At 46.6% G+C, this 18272-nt stretch overlaps 1 protein-coding gene across 1 annotated transcript in view; it reads right to left on the reverse strand.

Moving 5' to 3' along the window:
• IL21R (interleukin 21 receptor) overlaps positions 1-18272 on the reverse strand; it is a 192396-nt gene that overhangs the window by 57900 nt on the left and 116224 nt on the right. Inside the window, exon 8 of the mRNA XM_078664945.1 lies at positions 8297-8381. Within this exon, the coding sequence (XP_078521071.1) occupies positions 8297-8381 (85 nt within the window). The remainder of the gene's footprint in view (positions 1-8296; positions 8382-18272) is intronic.

The raw sequence follows: 18272 nt of genomic DNA on the forward strand, positions 1-18272 counted from the left end.
AGAGTTGGTCCAGCCGGACCAATCCGGCTTAATGCCATCGCGCAACACATCCCTGAATTTAAGGAGGGTGCAGGGTGTTCTAGGAAGGGCTGACACCATCATGAAAGATGCAGTAGTGGTGTCTCTGGACGCTACTATGGCATGTGACACCATAGAGTGGCCATACCAGTTTGCCATCCTGGAACGGTTGGAGTTCGGCCCTAAATTTATTAGCTGGGTCTGACTTTTGTACACTGACCCAGCGCAGGTAGTGGTCAACAATAAAAAAAATCCGCTATATTCCGACTCCACAGGGGAACTAGACAAGGGTGCCCTCTGTCCCCCCTGCTGTTTGCTCTAATACAGGAACCCTTGGTCTGCCGGATCGGACGCGACCCTATCATACGAGGACTGAGCTGGGCTAATGACTGGGAGGACCGGTTATCGATATACGCGGACGATAGCTTGTTATGCTTGGCTTCCCCCAACAGATCCCTGCGTAGAGTCCTTAACATCTTCACTAATTTCGGCACGTACTCTGGATACACCATTACCTGGTCAAAGTCGTTAATTTATGTGCTTCAGGGTAAGCCTCCAGTCCTACCGAGAGAATATCAACTAGTGACAGAAGGGTTAAGAATTTGGGGATTTTTGTCACCAAGGATCCCTAATAATTCTACAGTACTAACCTCTCACCGCGGTTGTAGCGACTGAAATCTGATGTAACATATTGGCAATCTCTTCCTTTGTCCCTATTGGGGAGAGCCGCATTGTTTAAAATGATGTCTCTACCCCGGTTTTTGTGTGTCCTACAAAACTCACCTACCCTGTTTCCCGCATCATATTTCAGGCAGGTGGAAAGTGCGCAGTGGATGCTGTTTTGGGGGAATGGTCGGCCACGTATCGAGTTCTTGCGGTTAGTGCAGAGCTGGTATGATGGGAGGATTGGTTTGCCTAATATTAAAATATACTACCAGGCAGCACACCTATCTGCTATTAACCATTGCATATACCAACCCTATATGGATCCTGGCTAAGCCATGGATAGGTGGCTCCTCCCCGGGGGGAATTACACAAGAGCATTTTATTCTAAGCAGGCCAAATGTCCCCTTACGGGCCCCACACAGCACTCGGTACAGGTTTGGCACCAGGTCCAGAAAGAGATAGGATGGGTGACAACTATAACGTGACTCACCCCACTATGGGACTCTGAACGATTGGGGATCTCTGGAAAACGAAGGGGTTTGATAGATGGGATATGATAGAGATCTCCCGATCTCTGGGAGAAAAAAGAGGTAATGCCATTTACAGCCTCCAACAGAAGTTTGAACTCACGGACACTGAGAGATTCCGATACATGCAGGTGCGGCACGTGCTATACACTGTTATCCCGAAGGGGGAACCCCTCCTGAGGCTTCTCCTCTCGAGGATAAGCTCCTGGACGGCTATATGCCCAAGAAGGCAATCTCCTTGACCTACCTAAATCCCTCACCTGACCCCCTCCTTCGGCTCCGTGCAACGTGGGAAAATGGCTTAACAGAGCTGGATGAGGAAGAGTGGATAGAAGCGCTGGCATCCCTGCGGGAGCGGGCATTATCCTTGAAGCTCAAAATGGTGCAGCTGAAAATATTCCACAGGATATTTGTTACCGGCACGGCTCTGGTTAGAATGGGGTATGGCAAGGAACCTAACTGCAGAAGGCGGTGTGGCCGCGAGGGCTCCTTTTTAGGTCGAGGGACCTATAAGTTGCGCAAAGCGCAGCTTCCGGTCCGGAGATCTTATGTTTTGGAGTAGGGCAGTTTAAACCCACCTCTCTGCTCCGTTCGCTTCCATTGGCTGGCTTCCTAAACGGAGGCCTGCCATTGGAAGAGAAGGGAGTCACTCCAAACAAGCCCCGTCTCTTTCGGATTCAGGGGCGTAAGTTTTGTTGTTCTTTAGCTCGTGACGTCGTCCGTCACTCAGGACAGCAAAACACGCCCCCGAATCCGAAAAATTTCGGAATCTTGAGGCCGCCATTTTGCTGCTGGTAAGGTTGAGGTAGGCTGCTCTCGCTTTCCTCGTTCCCGCCGTCTTTTTTCCCGCCCCCTCCCGCTGTCCGTGTCTTTGTTCCCCTCCCGCTGATGAGATCGTCTCGCTGTCCTCCCCGCCGTGTCTTTTTCCCGCCCCCCTCCCGGCACTCAATAGAGCTCTTGTTCTTTCTTTGCATCGTTGGTATTAGGTTTACAAGGGGATACCTCTTGTTGTCTTTTTACAGGGACCTTCTGTTGATCGTTGGCATTATGAATATTAGCATCGCCAGTAAGTTACCTTACATTTATTCAAGTAGTGGTTCTTCTTTTATTTTATGCACTCTGCTCTGGGTGACTATTTCCGAACATCCTACTTTTAGAGACGGGTTTTTCATTATACTTGGAATCAGTGTTGACAACTGACAATAGTTCTTTGGGAGTCCACGGCATTTTATTTTGGTAATGTATTTAACGTTACTTCGGCGTCTTCGCTGTGTTTGTATATATATGATCATTGTAATAGATGGGAGAGATAGATGCATATATTCTTTCATTACAAGACGGCCCCTGAGGAAGGGACTTCTTCGTTCCGAAATGCATCGGGCACTATGAAAATGTTGTTTTTTAAACTCAATGCAAGACTACCATGTATATCATTATTGAAGACACAATGAAAATTGACATTGTATCGCTTATTTAAGCCCAGAATCTTGCTTTATTAATGTTTTCATGATTGAAAGCTGAACAACAGTTTATTTTGAACAAAATGTACAAGTGTGTGTAGTTATTATTTTTATCAGGCTGATTTTGAAGAAAGGGGTGGGGTCTGATGACGCAGTGAACAGTGGACAGTGCGTGCAAGGCTCCGCACGTGCGATCATTTGGAAGAACATAGGGACATACACTGCGTTTATTATAGCAAGGGGTCCCCTCAGAAATGCTTGGTTATTTAATTTTTTAACGTTGTTGAAGGCCTCATTAACTAAGTGTGGCTTACCTGCACAGCCCATTTAGCGCAGCTAGAACATTTCCCTGCACTTTCACCCTCATTACGAGGCGCTTTATCATTACGTTTGTGTGATAATTTATTAACATGGCAGCACATCTTTGTGTTGTCACAGGTGCAGTTTGCCAATCAAGTTTGGGTAATTTTAAATGTGCATCCGACGTTTAAAGTGGTTTGATTCGTCATTTTCTGTCAGAGAGTGCCATAAATCATGCTGGCAATGGTACTCACTCTAGCATGTCGACCTTTAGGTGGCTCGCATTTTGGATTATCTTACTGGCCAATACTGCTGATTAGTGGGCACCTATGTGTACACTGAGCCTCTCTCCACTTATACCATGGGTTACTTCTCAACCGTTGTGCCTACCAAGCATTTTCAGCCATGAGACGCACTATGCTTCAAAGTTTCCTAATAGGTTTGTCCCATCAATGTCTGTTGTAGTTCTCACTGTGACCCTGCCTATTCATCTGCTGGCTGGATGACTTATCCTAGCGATGTTGTCTCTGTTTCTCTTGTTGTAGGAGCCTTATGGGCCCTTTTGTCAATATACAGCCTGATGAATCTTGGTTGTTTCACATTGGTGATTACCTATATACTATTACACTTATTGATGTATTCCCAATGCTACATCACCAGATTAATCCCATAATTCCTTGTTCATAGGTGCTTCCCCCTCACAAGTCCAACATGGTCCTGATGAAGACCCCCCGTTAAGGTGCAAGCTACCTTCTTGTTCACAATGGTAGAAACGTCGACAGCTTTTTCCATTGTGTCAAACATAGGCGACAGAGAATGTTTATCTGTACCTATATTCATATGTTATGATTTGCCATATGTGCAAATGCCAGGAGTATGGCTGGATAGGTAAATTTAATGTTGATGCATCTAATGTACACTATCTTCCCCTCCCTCATCACTATCACTATTGCTTCCCAAACATGTGTCACTTCCCTTTTCTTGCACCAATTTTATGCTAAGCCAGGAAATGCATTGTCTTATTAGCTGGATTTATTCTTGTGTTTTCAATCATGTGATGAAATAAAATCACAATCTTCTTTTGAGCTTACATGGTGATGTTTACTTTGTTTAAGTTCTCCAGATGTAGTCTGCCACATCTTGATATTATTGTGTAGGTAATTGTTTGGGAGGAAATTTCTGGGCTTTCGTGCTACAATTGTCAGGGCCCAATTTTGTTGTGGCACATTCCTCACAAATGGCTTCACCCAAGAGCCATTATGGGGTTAAGTATAGAGGGAGATGGAGGATTGTGCCCTCTCGATTTGTCAATGTTAGTGCAGAATGATTATCAAACGTTCTTTTATGTTTTTGCGTGAGTGGTCTTTATTTGTTGTTCCATACATGAAATAAGGACAGGAATAATGAAAAACAGCCGACACGTGTTTCGCCCTAGTGGCCTATTGGCCGTGGGCTTTTTCAAGGCTGATAGTGTGTAGATGTAGGAAAATAGAAGGAAAGTCAAGAAACGGATTGAAAAATTAGTATCAATGCGTGGTATTAAAATTGAGGGACAAAGACCATAAGGTAGACAGAGGACGATTGGGAGTAAGTGTGAATAGGTGACGGAGAAGCGGAAGGGAGAAAAACCGAGAGAGAAGAAGAAAAGAGAAAGAAGAAAGAAAGAAAAACGAACAAAGGGGAAAGAAAAGAGTCACATAGTCAACTTAAATGAAGTATTGTGGCAGTAAATAATGAGGCAGTGACGTGGTTGCTAGAAAGCAAAATCACTTGTTAGCAGTGCTTAATTTGTGCCATAATAAGTGCCAGGGCCCAAGATATTTCTGAGGATGCCACTGCTTCTTGCCCTACTTCAGGCCACTGCCAATGATACCAAATACAGCACCTACTATCCAGTGTAGGACTTAAAAAAACAAGTGTGTATACCCAGTCATGCATCTGCTCAGAGTAGTGAGTGCAGAGTAGTGAGTGCAGAGTAGTGAGTGCAGAGTAGTGAGTGCAGAGTGCAGAGTAGTGAGTGCAGAGTGCAGAGTAGTGAGTGCATAGTAGTGAGTGCAGAGTAGTGAGTGTGCAGAGTAGTGAGTGCAGGGTAGTGAGTGCAGAGTAGTGAGTGCAGAGTAGTGAGTGCAGAGTAGTGAGTGCAGAGTGAGTGTGCAGAGTAGTGAGTGTAGAGTGAGTGTGCAGAGTAGTGAGTGCAGAGTAGTGAGTGCAGAGTAGTGAGTGCAGAGTGCAGTGTGCAGAGTGCAAAGTAGTGAGTGTGCAGAGTGCAGAGTAGTGAGTGTGCAGAGTGCAGAGTAGTGAGTGCAGAGTAGTGAGTGCAGAGTGCAGAATAGTGAGTGCAGAGTGCAAAGTAGTGAGTGCAGAGTAGTGAGTGCAGAGTAGTGAGTGCAGAGTGCAGAGTTGTGAGTGCAGAGTGCAGAGTGAGTGTGCAGAGTGCAAAGTGAGTGTGTAGAGTGAGTGTGCAGAGTGCAGAGTGAGTGTGTAGAGTGAGTGTGCAAAGTGCAGAGTGAGTGTGTAGAGTGAGTGTGCAGAGTGCAGAGTGGTGAGTGAGTGTGTTGAGTGGGTGTGCAGAGTGCAGAGTGGTGAGTGAGTGTGTAGAGTGAGTGTACAGCGTGCAGGGTGAGTGTGTAGAGTGAGTGTGTAGAGTGAGTGTGCAGAGTGCAGAGTGGTGAGTGAGTGTGTAGAGTGAGTGTGCAGAGTGCAGAGTGGTGAGTGAGTGTGTAGAGTGAGTGTGCAGAGTGGTGAGTGCAGAATGCAGAGTGTAGAGTTGTGAGTGTAGAGTGAGTGTGTAGAGTGAGTGTGCAGAGTGCAGAGTGTGGAGTGAGTGTTTAGAGTGAGTGTGGAGAGTGCAGAGTGAGTGTGCAGAGTGCAGAGTGAGTGTGTAGAGTGAGTGTGCAGAGTGCAGAGTGAGTGTGTAGAGTGAGTGTGCAGAGTGCAGAGTGGTGAGTGAGTGTGTAGAGTGAGTGTGCAGAGTGCAGAGTGGTGAGTGCAGAGTGCAGAGTTGTGAGTGCATAGTGTAGAGTGAGTATGTAGAGTGAGTGTGCAGAGTGCAGAGTTGTGAGTGCAGAGTTGTGAGTGCAGAGTTGTGAGTGCAGAGTGGTGAGTGCAGAGTGCAGAGTGCAGAGTGCAGAGTGCAGAGTGCAGAGTGCAGTGTGCAGAGTAGTGAGTGTTCAGAGTGCAGAGTAGTGAGTGCAGAGTGCAGAGTGGTGAGTGCAGAGTTGTGAGTGCAGAGTGTAGAGTGAGTGTGTAGAGTGAGTGTGCGGAGTGCAGAGTTGTGAGTGCAGAGTTGTGAGTGCAGAGTGGTGAGTGCAGAGTGGTGAGTGCAGAGTGGTGATTGCAGAGTATTGAGTGCAGAGTAGTGAGTTCCAGAGAGAGCAGGGTATGCTTGTGCGCTTACACGGTGCACTGACACACAGGAGCTAAAACAAAGAACAGCTGAACACGTGGGAGCTTCATTGAGGCAGCCGGCCCTCTGTGAAGGGAGCAGGAAGGAGGGGATGCCTCAACCAATCAAGCGCAGCTACTCACAACCTACTGTACGATTGCAACACAGGCCGAAGGGCAGAGCTAGGTCTTCTCGCATTACGCAGGGTGAGCAGAGTGTGAGTGTGTAGGGTGAGCCGTGTGTGAGCATGCAGGGGGCACCTCCACAAAACTCACGCTATATACGGCTGAAAAATAGCCCTAGGCGAGGATAATGAAATTCAACAGTACTGCGAAAGCATGGCTTACATTACAAACAAAGTCTTGCAGTTGCCCATTGTAAATAACAATGCCATTTATTTAACGATTAAGCTATTGGCAATGTAAATGACAATGCCATTTATTTATGATTTAAAGAAATGTCATAAGCAATGCCAATAACTCTACCTTTAATGATGTCGAGACCATTGCATTGTAAATGCTTGTTTTATGTTCTGTGGGAATGCCCCTGCATAGCGAGATATTGGAGCGCGGCCACCTCATGTATGGGGGAAGCTCTGGGGCAAACAATAACAATGGAGGCCAAACGATGTCTCCTCAATATATGGGAACCGACCGATTTAAACAGTAAAGAACAAACTTGCGTAACGTTAGGCTTACTAGTCGCTAAAAGGAACATTGCTAGGAAGTGGGGAGTGCACATGGCCCGACGCTGGGGGAATGGAAAAAGGACATGGTTTGGTCCATGCTGCGAGAAAAAACGGTACGTCACAAGAGGATGCCCTAGGAAATGGATGCAAATATGGGGAAAATGGAACGAATAGAGATACCATTTGTGAGCCACCTGCGTTACCACAGCCGCACCTCCAGGTCTTAATGGTTTATTATAAACTAGATTATCTACTTAGCAGGATAATGTGAACTGTGTGTAATGTATCACAAACTGCCAAGCCGTGTGTATTTTCTGTCAATGTGTATACTGTGACAATGTTTTTTGATTAACAGTAAAAAGACACTTAAAAAGAAAAAAAGAAAAGCACTGGTGTTGATGATTAAGTGCTGTTGCTGAGCACCAGAAACTACCGGCTCAAATTAAGCACTGCACAAGAGGCATTCTGTAACATTGATGGACTATGTCTATTTGCCCTGACGTTCTGCTTAGTCTTATCACTACAGGTGGTCCTAAAACGAGATTTGAGCCATTTACAAAATAAACAAATTAGTAATAAAGCACGTGCTCTTTTCTTCTTCGTATCAGTTCACCACCTGATGCCTTTGAGGTGTGGAAATGTGTTTTGCCCTCTTCTTCTCAGTTCTGCTATTTTTTCTCGATTGCATTGTAAAGAGAAACAATATATACACATTTACTTTTGCACATCTGAAGCCAAACCTTACAGAATTCACAGGGAAGAGGAATTAAAGTGAACACCACAGGGGGGCTTCCAATATTGGTTTGCCATATTTTTTGATGCAGTTATGGGGCAATGCTTCTGAAATGAAAATGAATTCAAATATCAGTATGCACTGAAAACGCACGACGGTTTCCTAACTTTAATCGCTGTTGTTTCTCACACTAGGCCCTTTTGCTTTAAGCAACTAACTCTTCTCACGTCTAGAGCACCCCCGCCACCCATTGTGTGACTGGAAACTTGTAAAGGCGCAGCCAGCTGCACATGTGGTCGACACTGCTTCGACCCTGCGCGCTTCTATAGTTTCCACAGACCGCGTCACCACAGAAACAGAGACAGGCAGCTTCAGAGACCGCCATTCATACTGGTGACGTCATGGGCTGGCGTAGTCAGGTCCTCCCACGGGTCCCCCACCTTTGGAAAAAGTGAAGCAGAGCTACATGGCCCCTTGAGAGTATCATTCCCTAATCCCCTTAACATATTTATTTTTTACCTTAAAGTCTCCGTCATGTCCGAGGTACAGAGGCTTGAAGAAAGGGGCGGGGTCAGGAATTAGAACAGACATCTTCTTCCAGAGCCTGAAATGGTTTAAAATAGGACAGACTTAAACTTTTCATCAGCATATAAAAAATAGCATGATGCAAATCACTGGCGTAACGAAAACTGAGGGGGCCTCCCTGCACGGCATGCAGAGGGGCCCCAACTGTCTACATCGAAAATATAAACATACTTTTATATATATTTTAGAAATGTTTTTTGTTTAAAAACTGACACGCTCTTCCACTAGGAAAATCTTTACCCACATATAAGGTCTGCAAATGTATTTTAAAAAATCTAAAACATTTATGATGAACTACCTAAAGGCGTGATGTTTAGGAATGGTCCACAAACCGTGGTGCATGCCATCCAGGGGGCATATTGTGCAGGGTGTGAGAGAAAGCAGAGACAAGACGTAATAGGGTTGACCAACAGGACAAGCCTGCCATGTGACTTGACAGACCCAGTATCCTTGCAGGTGCCCTAGGTAATTTCATCCACCCATCAAGCTTAGCAAGACACCCATCCTCAAAAGCAATATTCTAAGCCAATGGTTCCCAACCTGTGGTCCGGGACCCCTGGGGGTCCGCAAAGCCTCCCTGGGGGACCACGATTACTTAGAAAAGAAAAAAATTATTAACAGATTACTAAAGTGTATATAAATAAAGAAGCCTAATGTACAATTGAACATTTTAAAATGTACTGTAAATGTGAAGGAATTTGAAACTGGAGGCTAAACATTAAATTAATATCCTCAGTATAGAGCTCCAAACTTTCTTATAAAATTACATTTTGATTTAAAAAATATATATATATATGTGTTTGTAGATTCAATAATGTGTTATATTTCTGCATTTGTTTGACAAAGTCTTTTTTCTGTATTTTTTGTGTATTGTTTTGCCGTTCAAATCTTCGGCAATGCTTAGGCCGGGGTTCCCGGCTTCCAGTAGTGACTAGTGGGCATCCCCGGGATCCAATAATGATTTAGTGGGGGTTCCCAGGTTCCAGTAATGATTAGGTGGGGCCCGTGGGGGTCTCCAGAAGACAAAAGGTTGGGAACTACTGTTCTAAGCCTCATTCATGATTGGATTCAAATATAAATTTAAAAAAAAAACTTTCTTCTGTGCCTATATGATTTGTGATACTTCTGTAGGCATAGCAAATCCTGTTGAAGGTTTCTGAAAGATTCTGCAGAGATTCTATACAATTCAAGCAACCAAACCCAGAGACCCTACTGCAGCAAAATCCATTGCCTAGTCAGCCAGGTTTCCCCCACCCCGGCCACACACATATTTCCTGTTTTATATTTTACCCTCAGACAGCTTTTAAAAAAAAAAAACTTTTATTTATTGTTTCATCACGTAACATAGCAATACAGCTTGACAACCACATAGCAAGTCTCAGAAAATCGTCATGTTTCTCTCTATACAATTCTCGCATTTATATCACAATGAATATGTCCATTATATATTGCTCACGTTTAGTATTAACACATCCAGATACAGTACATTGATAGACAGTAAAAACGCCAGACATAGAGGCCCATTATCAGTTAATAGCATATCATGCATATTCGATGCGGATCCCAATTCCCAAAATGCAAATCAACATCTGTCCTGTAGGATATTCCCAGGGCTACAGGGAGAGAAACGTATCATACAACAAGCATGTGCCACTTGCAGGAGAGTTATCTGTGTCCTCCACATCTCTTTGAAGGAGATAGTTCTTAAGAGGACCCCAGATATCCTTGGGTCTGGAGGCTCTCGGCAACGTTTCCGCATATGTAGTTGTTTGCTCCTGACAATATAAGATGTCTGTCAACGAATCCTTAAACTTCGGGGCTCGCCCCTACCCCATCTGCAGGCTACCCTACGCTAACCAACAATAGTGACGTAGCAATGAATTTCCTATATGTTTTGGGTATTTGCACAGTGTACCCCAAGAGTGCCATCAGGGGGTCTCTCTCCAGTGTGCTATCATTTTTCCGAGGGCCTCATGTACCTGTAACCAGAACTCCTGCACTGCCGGGCACTCCCACGCCAGATGCAGAAAGCCCGCCCCAGGTCTTCCGCACCTCTCGCATCTATCATTATCGATCAGCTTAAATCGGTGTTTTTTGACAGGCGTGTAATATAAATGTTGCCGGAATTTATAATGTATCACCTTTAATCTGCACCTGGCAGAAATTTGCGAGGTTTGTGTACAACAATATGCCCATTGGTCATCCGTCACTTTTTGCCCCAACTCCTCACTCCAATGTGCGCGGCCGAGCTAGTGATGCCCCTTTGCAATGTGCGTATGCAGCGGTATAAACCTGATACCAAGTGTTTCCCATCTGTGGAACTGAGCATGAAGTGAAGTGGGACAAGATTCTCCGGTTCCTGGGGGAAGTCAGGGATAACCGCCCTCATCCCTTGCCTCAACCGCACATATAAGAATACGTCCAGCGTAGGCTGTATTCCTTGGAAAAGATGCTCCAAGGAGCGGAACGTACCTTCATGGAAAAGGTCCCCCCATGTGGCGACATGAAGTCGCTTGCATAGAGTCTGGAAGCCTCTTTCCTGTAGCAGTTCCATAATTGGGTGATATGTCAATGGGAGTCGCGATGAGTACAAAAGGGGTGAAACAAGAAGATCTGTTATGTGTTTCCATGCATCAACTGCACTTGTGACCGTTGTGGGTGGCGTCCCCCGGGAACGAGCAGGACCATGTATGAGGCCGTTGAGTGGAATAGGGTCTGTGAGCCAGTCCTCAGTGGCTATCTGAGGCATATATTCAATGGGTTGTATCCAATAGTACGCGTAATGAGCTTGTGCGCTTACATAATAAACCTCGAAGTCTGGGATATCGAAATCCCCTTGGTCATATGGTTTCGTAAGTGTGGACCATTTGAGCTGTGGCTGCTTGCCACCCACAGAGTAATCTAATCAATTCAGTGTGTAGGGTTTTAAAGAAGTAGGTCCCAGGGTGATAGGGAATGTTTAGGAACAGGTATAGGAATTGGGGGAGTATGATAATTTTTATGAGGGAGGCTCTGCCTGCAAATGATAGGGGTAAAGAGATCCAGCGTGTGACTTTACTGGCTAGGCGTGTGATAGGCGTACCATAATTGAGCCGTATTGTTTCTTCCCTGTCTCTAAAGTCCACATTTGTAAAGTAAAGTCCACATTTGTAAAGCGCACAATCACCCGTAAGGGTTTTTAGGCGCTGGGGGCCGTCGGGAAGATTAAGCAAGCTATTGCCCAGAGTCACATGGTGCTGGGCTAACCTGCCGCCGGAGCCGGGGATCGAACCGTGGTTCCCAGATTCCAGCGTCAGTCGCCCTGGCCGCGGCGCCACACCTCTTCCTCTAGTCACTTGTATGCCTAAATATCGGATGTCAGAGTCGCACCACTCGAGTGGAAAATCCGGCTGGAATTCGGGGACCGCTGTCGTGAGAGGGAATATTTGTGATTTCCCCCAATTTATGTTAAACCCAGACAGTCTGCCAAAGACTATGAACTCTCTCAACAAGGGATTAATGTTTTGTTGGGGGATCTCTAATGTATAATGTTACGTCATCAGTTTATAACGAAATCAGAATTTGATGTAAGTAACACCTGAACACCTTATCCTGATGACATTGGCGAAGGCTAGATGCCAATGGTTCAATCGCTATGGCGGATAATAGTGGCGATAGCGGGCACCCCTTTCGGGTGCCCCACGATATAGAGAATGCTGGGGACGTATGCCCGTTTATCAATACCTTAGCTGTGGGCTGGCGATACAGCAGTTGTATCCATGAAATAAATAATGATGGAAAACCCATACGTTGCCACACGCCGAATAGATAATCCCACTCCACAGAATCGAATGCCTTAGTTGCATCCAAAATAAACGCGGCGAGCGGGAACTCAGGAGCTACGGGAGAACAGAGAGCGTAGATTATGGGTAGAGGCCCTCCCAGGGACAAAACCTGACTGGTCGGGGAGGATGAGCTTATCCATTAGGAGAGTCAGGAGATTGGCCAATACCTTGGCCAGGATCTTCTTATCGCAATTTATGAGCGACAACGGCCTATAGTAGTCGCAGGGGCCGGTGGGTTTGCCCGGTTTCAAGAGGGATATTACCAATGCTTCCCTCATCGAAGGGGGGAAGTATCCCGACTTCTAGGGATTCCTTATATACTTCCTTGAGGACCGGTGCCATGATGTCAATGTAGCTCTTATAGAAAAAAGGTGGTTGTTTCCCCACTACTAAAGAAAGCTACTCTAGATCCCCAGTGTCCTTCTAATTACAGGCCTAAATCCTTGCTACCGTATCCGATTAAGATCCTGGAGAAGGTTGTGAGTAAATCCCTCTCCAAATTTGTTGAAGATAATGAGTTGTTGGACGAAGTCCAGTTTGGATTCCGCCCTGCACATGGGACCGAAACTGCCTTGGTGTCAGCCTTGGATGATCTGAGAATGCGGGCTGACAATGGTCAGACAGTATTTTTAGTGCTGCTTGACATGTCAGCAGCGTTTGACACGGTCAACCACCGGATCCTGGTTAAGAGATTGGAGGAGATGGGAGTGGTAGGTAGGGCACGGGACTGGCTGCAATCCTTTCTGTCTAATAGGCAGCAGGCAGTGACCTTCTCACCATTTACCTCCCAGAATAGGGACGTTAAACATGGGGTCCCACAAGGCTCGGCTATCAGCCCTGTTTTGTTCAATCTCTATCTCCGTCCATTCATTATCTTGATCAAATCCTATGGCTTGGATGTAATTAACTATGCGGACGACACTCAGCTTATTTTCTCTGTTGAGGGTAGTGAAGCAGTGTCTTTAGAAAAATTTCATAGCTGCATGCGTAGAACTGCAGACTGGCTGAAAGAAAACTCATTACAATTAAATGGGGAAAAAACTGAAGTTCCTCCTCAGCTAATTTGATCTGTGTTCCCTGTGTGACTAGGGCCCGTATGGGCGGTAGATCCTTCTCATTCACAGCATCTAGACTTTGGAATGCCCTACCCTTGGAGCTGAGACTAATAAATACCTTGTCAAGTTTGAGAAAAGCCCTAAAAACTAGGCTGCTCCCAGAGATTAGCTCCCTATTGTTGTGGGTAGTATTCGCAATAGCTGATTGGTAACTCTAAGCGCCAGGATACCCTTTGGGTGATAGTGCGCTATATAAGTGTACCTACATTACATTACATTCCATTACATAGAACTCGGCTGGTAGTCCATCCAGACCTGGCACTTTCCCATTCTTCAATTGCATGATTGCGTCCCTAATTTCATCAACCTCAAATGGGGCACTTAGGAATTCCCTCTGTGTATCACTGAGCCAACTAAGCACCACATCCCCCATGAATGCACCGAGGTCTACCGGCCCATGTCGCTGCGTAGAGTATAGTGCAACATAGTGTGAGGTGAATGCTTTGAGTATGTCAGGTGTGTCCTGGCAGACTGTTCCGTCAGGTCCCTCTAGTTCTAGTATATGAGTGTTAAACCGTGGGCATCGTGTAATTTCAGCCAGTGCTTTCCCTGGCACTCTCCTTCTCCATACCTACGAGCCATCCAGTGCCGACTTTTGAATTTCACCTCCCTAGCTGCAGTCTCTTCATATTCGGATAGCTTTTCCCTGAATTCCTTCTGTACCTGTCCTGTCTCTCCCATCTGACCCTCCATCCTCTTCAGTTCCTGTTCCAACTTTTTTATTGTTCTCTATATGTCCCTTAATACGCCGACGCTTTTGGAGATATAGTACCCTCTGATAGTGACTTTGAATGCCTCCCAGATAACTTCCACACTGTCTACAGAGTCTTTATTTCTAAGAAAAAAGTCCTTTATTTACTCCCCCAGTTTGGTCTGAAAGACCATATCTAACAAGGCATTCAGTTGCAATCGCCAAGTAGGCCTGGGCTTGTCATACCCCGGGGGTGTGAGTGAAATTTTTACAGCGCAGCGATCTGAGTAGGTCCTGGCAGGGTGTGTAACAGATCCCAACCCCCTCGAAAGCAAGCAGTAGTCAATCCTTGCCCATGTCCCGGTGCGTGATGTGAAGTGTGTTCCCTCTTTCACCTGCGGATGCGTGTGGCGCCAGCTGTCTATTAAGCCACCTTCTTCCAATATGCCCTGCAATACTTCTTGGGAATTATTATAATGATGCGTGGCAGTATTGGACCTGTCCTGCGCAGGGTTTAGGGCGACCTAAAAATCCCCCCCCCCTCCAAGATGATGTGAGTGGACCCCACATTCAGTATTTTCCCCCACAGGGTAGTGAAGAACTCTGGAGTATCTACATTGGGGCCATAGCAGTTCGCTATCGTTACTGAATCTCTGCCCAATGTTCCCCATGCGATCACATTTCTCCCCTGTGGGTCTTCCAATGCGCCCGTGAACACAAAGGGCGTCTGCTTTTTTATCAATATAGCTGTTCCCCGGGCATAGGAGGAGTAGGCAAATGTGTTTGGGGACCGTGGGTGAATGTGCGTCTCCTGCAGCAGGGCCATTTGTATCTGCTGCCTATCTAACTAGGCCAATATCTGTCTATGTTTTCTGGGATCACCCAGGCCTCTGACGTTCCAAGATATTACCTGAAGTACAGATTTATCTTCCTGAGATGACATAATACCTCACATCACAATATCTACTACTTTGCCACATTAAGAATTTCAACAAATGCCCATTACAGGAGTCATATTTCCTATCCAAGTAACTCTTGCCAGTGTTGCTAAAGCTGTGAACTTCCCATTCCATTTCCCCCCTCACCCACTGAAGCGTCCCAATTATGCCAGTTACATCCAGTCCCCCCCTCCCCAGCAACAAAAACCCAGTCAAACACATTAGTGGTATCAAACCCAGTCCATGAATTAACTTGAACAGAAATAAACAAAAACAAAGTCAATAGAAAGAAAATCGTGGGGTACACCCATGTGGGGAAATACTGCCGGGTGGCCCACAGGTACCTCTTGTCTGTCAAGGAGGCCTGCATCGCTGAGCAAGTCCCTGAAGAAGCTTCGAGGGTGACCGGCTATTCATTGTGTCTTTGTCCTGTCCAGATGCGCTGTCCATACTGCAATTACAGTTTCCATGTCTGGTGGATAACGGCTTATGGTCTTCGGTTTGGTCGTGTCGGTGCTCTGTTCATGTTGTGTTGTCAAATGGCCGAATCGATCTCTCGCTGATCCCTGAGTAGTTCATTCCACATCTGATGAATGTGCTCTTGGAGAGTCTTCAGGCGCAGGTGACGTGTTCTTCTGTCTCTTGAGTTTCTTGAGAAAGTCATCCACCTGCTGTGGCTTCGTGAATATCATCTGGATGCCCTGATGTGTAAAGTAGAGCATAGTCTATCTGAGCTTGCCTCAGTTTTTGTTTCACGGCAATGAATTTGCGTCTTTCCTCCTGTACATGTGTGTTGAAGTCAGGGAACATAGTAAATGACACCCCTTTGTAGTTTAATTGCTTTTTCTCCCTTGCCACGTGCAGGGCTGTGTCCCTGTCTCTATAATTCAATAGACGCGCAGTAATAGGTCTGGGTGCGCTTCCAGGGGGAGGCCGCGGTCCAAGAGATCGATGAGCTCTTTCGACAATGAAATGTGGGGATAGTAATTCCGCTCCGATCACTGTCATGAGCAACTTTTCAATGTATTCCTCCATCTTGCCCGTGTTTGTGCTTTCTGGTATGCCCAATAAGCGAACATTATTCCGTCTGATTCTTGCCTCTATGTCCTCGTTCTTGGCTACTATGATTTTTAGCAGCTTATCCATCTGTGTCACCGCATTTTTCACTTGGGCCATGGTGTCTTCAGTCTCCGATATTCGTTGTTCAGCTTCTTTTAGGCGTGTCTCGTGGCCGTCGATTTTACGGGCAATGGCATCCATACGTGTCGTCAATGTGTCCCTCTTGTCCGCAATGGTTGCAAAGCCTTGCTGTACCTCTGATAGGATAGATTTCACTTTGTCGCCTGGTTCCGTTTGCTTGTCATGTTGTGGCCCTTCTGCCCCATCTTCCGCCTCTGTTGTTTGTTGACGCACGCTTTTCTTTGCCTCGAAGGTAAGTCATGGTTGGCACGTGTCTGGTTTCCCCATCGTGAGTCTTGGAGCCGTAGCGACTTACAATGGCGGGTGTGGTGCGAGAGGAGAGGTGGTATAGCACTTCCGTACTGGGCGCCACAATTGTCTGTGAGTTCTTGTGGCCGCAAGGCTAATGATATATAGTAAGACCTCGTATGTGGGGCGGGCACTCGTAGTGTTGTCTGTCGTGTTTTTCAATGCCTGCATTGTAGGCCCGATAGCACTCGTCCTGTGTGTCTGCGGCGGGATCACGGGCGTCTTCCTCTCTCCAGTCCGCCCCTGTGATCTTTTGTATTTATACCTTTCTGGCGCTTCAGGCCTCACGCACACTTTCCAGCATACAATTCACTCCCCCTGTAAGTATGCATAATCACTGTTGGGTGCGCCTGTTTAGCCCTGTCCCCGGGGCCCCCTTTTCACATAATAGAGTTCTTGCGGCCCGGGGTTACTGCCAATGTGAGATTATGCCAGCCGCCGCCTGCCGTCTGCTGCTCATTGCCACCACATTATCCACGTCAGATGAAAGTCCCATGCGGCCCTTTCCCCGTTAATTTCCTTGATGTCTCGCCATCAGAATGTGCGCTTTCAAATGCGGGGCTTGTATTTGTTCAGTTCAGGGCCCAGGCAATGCCGCACCGCACGCAGGGAGACTCACCGCAATGTTTTCGAAATCTTGTGAAGCGCACCGGCCCACGTGGGAGCCGCGGCGCTTGCGTGTCTACCGCACCCCAGCCGCAGTACCAGAATACTACTGGCGTCTGCCTGCTCGGCAATTCACAATGTCTGCAGCCACCTCAGTTCTTCGCAGATGTCTCTGATTTTAGCACCGCTTGTTCTCCGTACATTCGGCTACCACTCCACGCAGCATTTCAGGCGCATAACGAGACAGAACAGAGGATAAATGAAAAAGTTTCAGCCGGACTGCGGGAGCCTCACACTATGGCGGCCATTCCACTCGTGCGCCACCTAGCGCCCCTACCCACAGACAGCTTTAGCTGTGTGATGAGAGCTATTGTCACCATAGTACAGGCACCACACAGCACACAACGTATTCACACATATACTGAAAGGAGCTTTTGGACAGCACCTTTTCGTCATTGGCTACAGAGTTTTGCTGGCTTTAGGCATTGGCTCACAGTGTTATCCATCAGTGTTTATATCAGCCAAGCCATTTTGCAGATGTAACCTTCTGTGAAGTAATGTCCCTTCTCGTAGCAACATAAAAAGTCTATAAGGTCACCCCACCCTCTCCAGCTCATCTGTTGGGGTCTGGGTTCCTGCAAACATCCCAGTCCCAGTCCAGTGCTCCCCCACCCCGTCCCAAGGTACGTTGGTTTGAAGGATAGTTAGAGATTGAAATAGTAAACACACAAGATGGCGGCTCACAGGATGGTGGGAAGAGGCTCCATTTTGCTCTTCTAGGATTCTTTTGGTGTTACAGCAGCAGAAAATGCACAAAAAACTGGCATAACCGTGACTGTGTTATAATCAGGACAGCAAACTGTACCAAATGCATGGAAACTGGCATGAGAGACTGTTACAACCCGCATGGTAATTATGTGATAATCATTATTATTATTATTATTATTATTATTATTATGCGTTCGATTACCCGTAGGCATCTCGGCGCTTGACTTGGGAACCCGTCCTGGCTTTTTTCCCCTGTGAGATACCCGTACTGGGCATCCCCAAGGTGAAAGCCAGGCATCCCGCTGCGGGGGGGCCGTAGTGGAGATTAAGCAGCTAATGCCCAGAGCTGCAGAGTGTGAACCCGTGATTCGAGTAGGCACCGAATCGAGAATTATCGAGTCCGTGGATATTTGGGCTCAAGACCCTGCCGCGTCGGGAATTGAACCCTGGTCCCGGGTCTGACCTCTGCTTCAGGGTCTG

The sequence above is a fragment of the Lissotriton helveticus genome, chromosome 10, assembly GCF_964261635.1.
Source record: "Lissotriton helveticus chromosome 10, aLisHel1.1, whole genome shotgun sequence".
Lineage (NCBI taxonomy): Eukaryota > Metazoa > Chordata > Amphibia > Caudata > Salamandridae > Lissotriton > Lissotriton helveticus.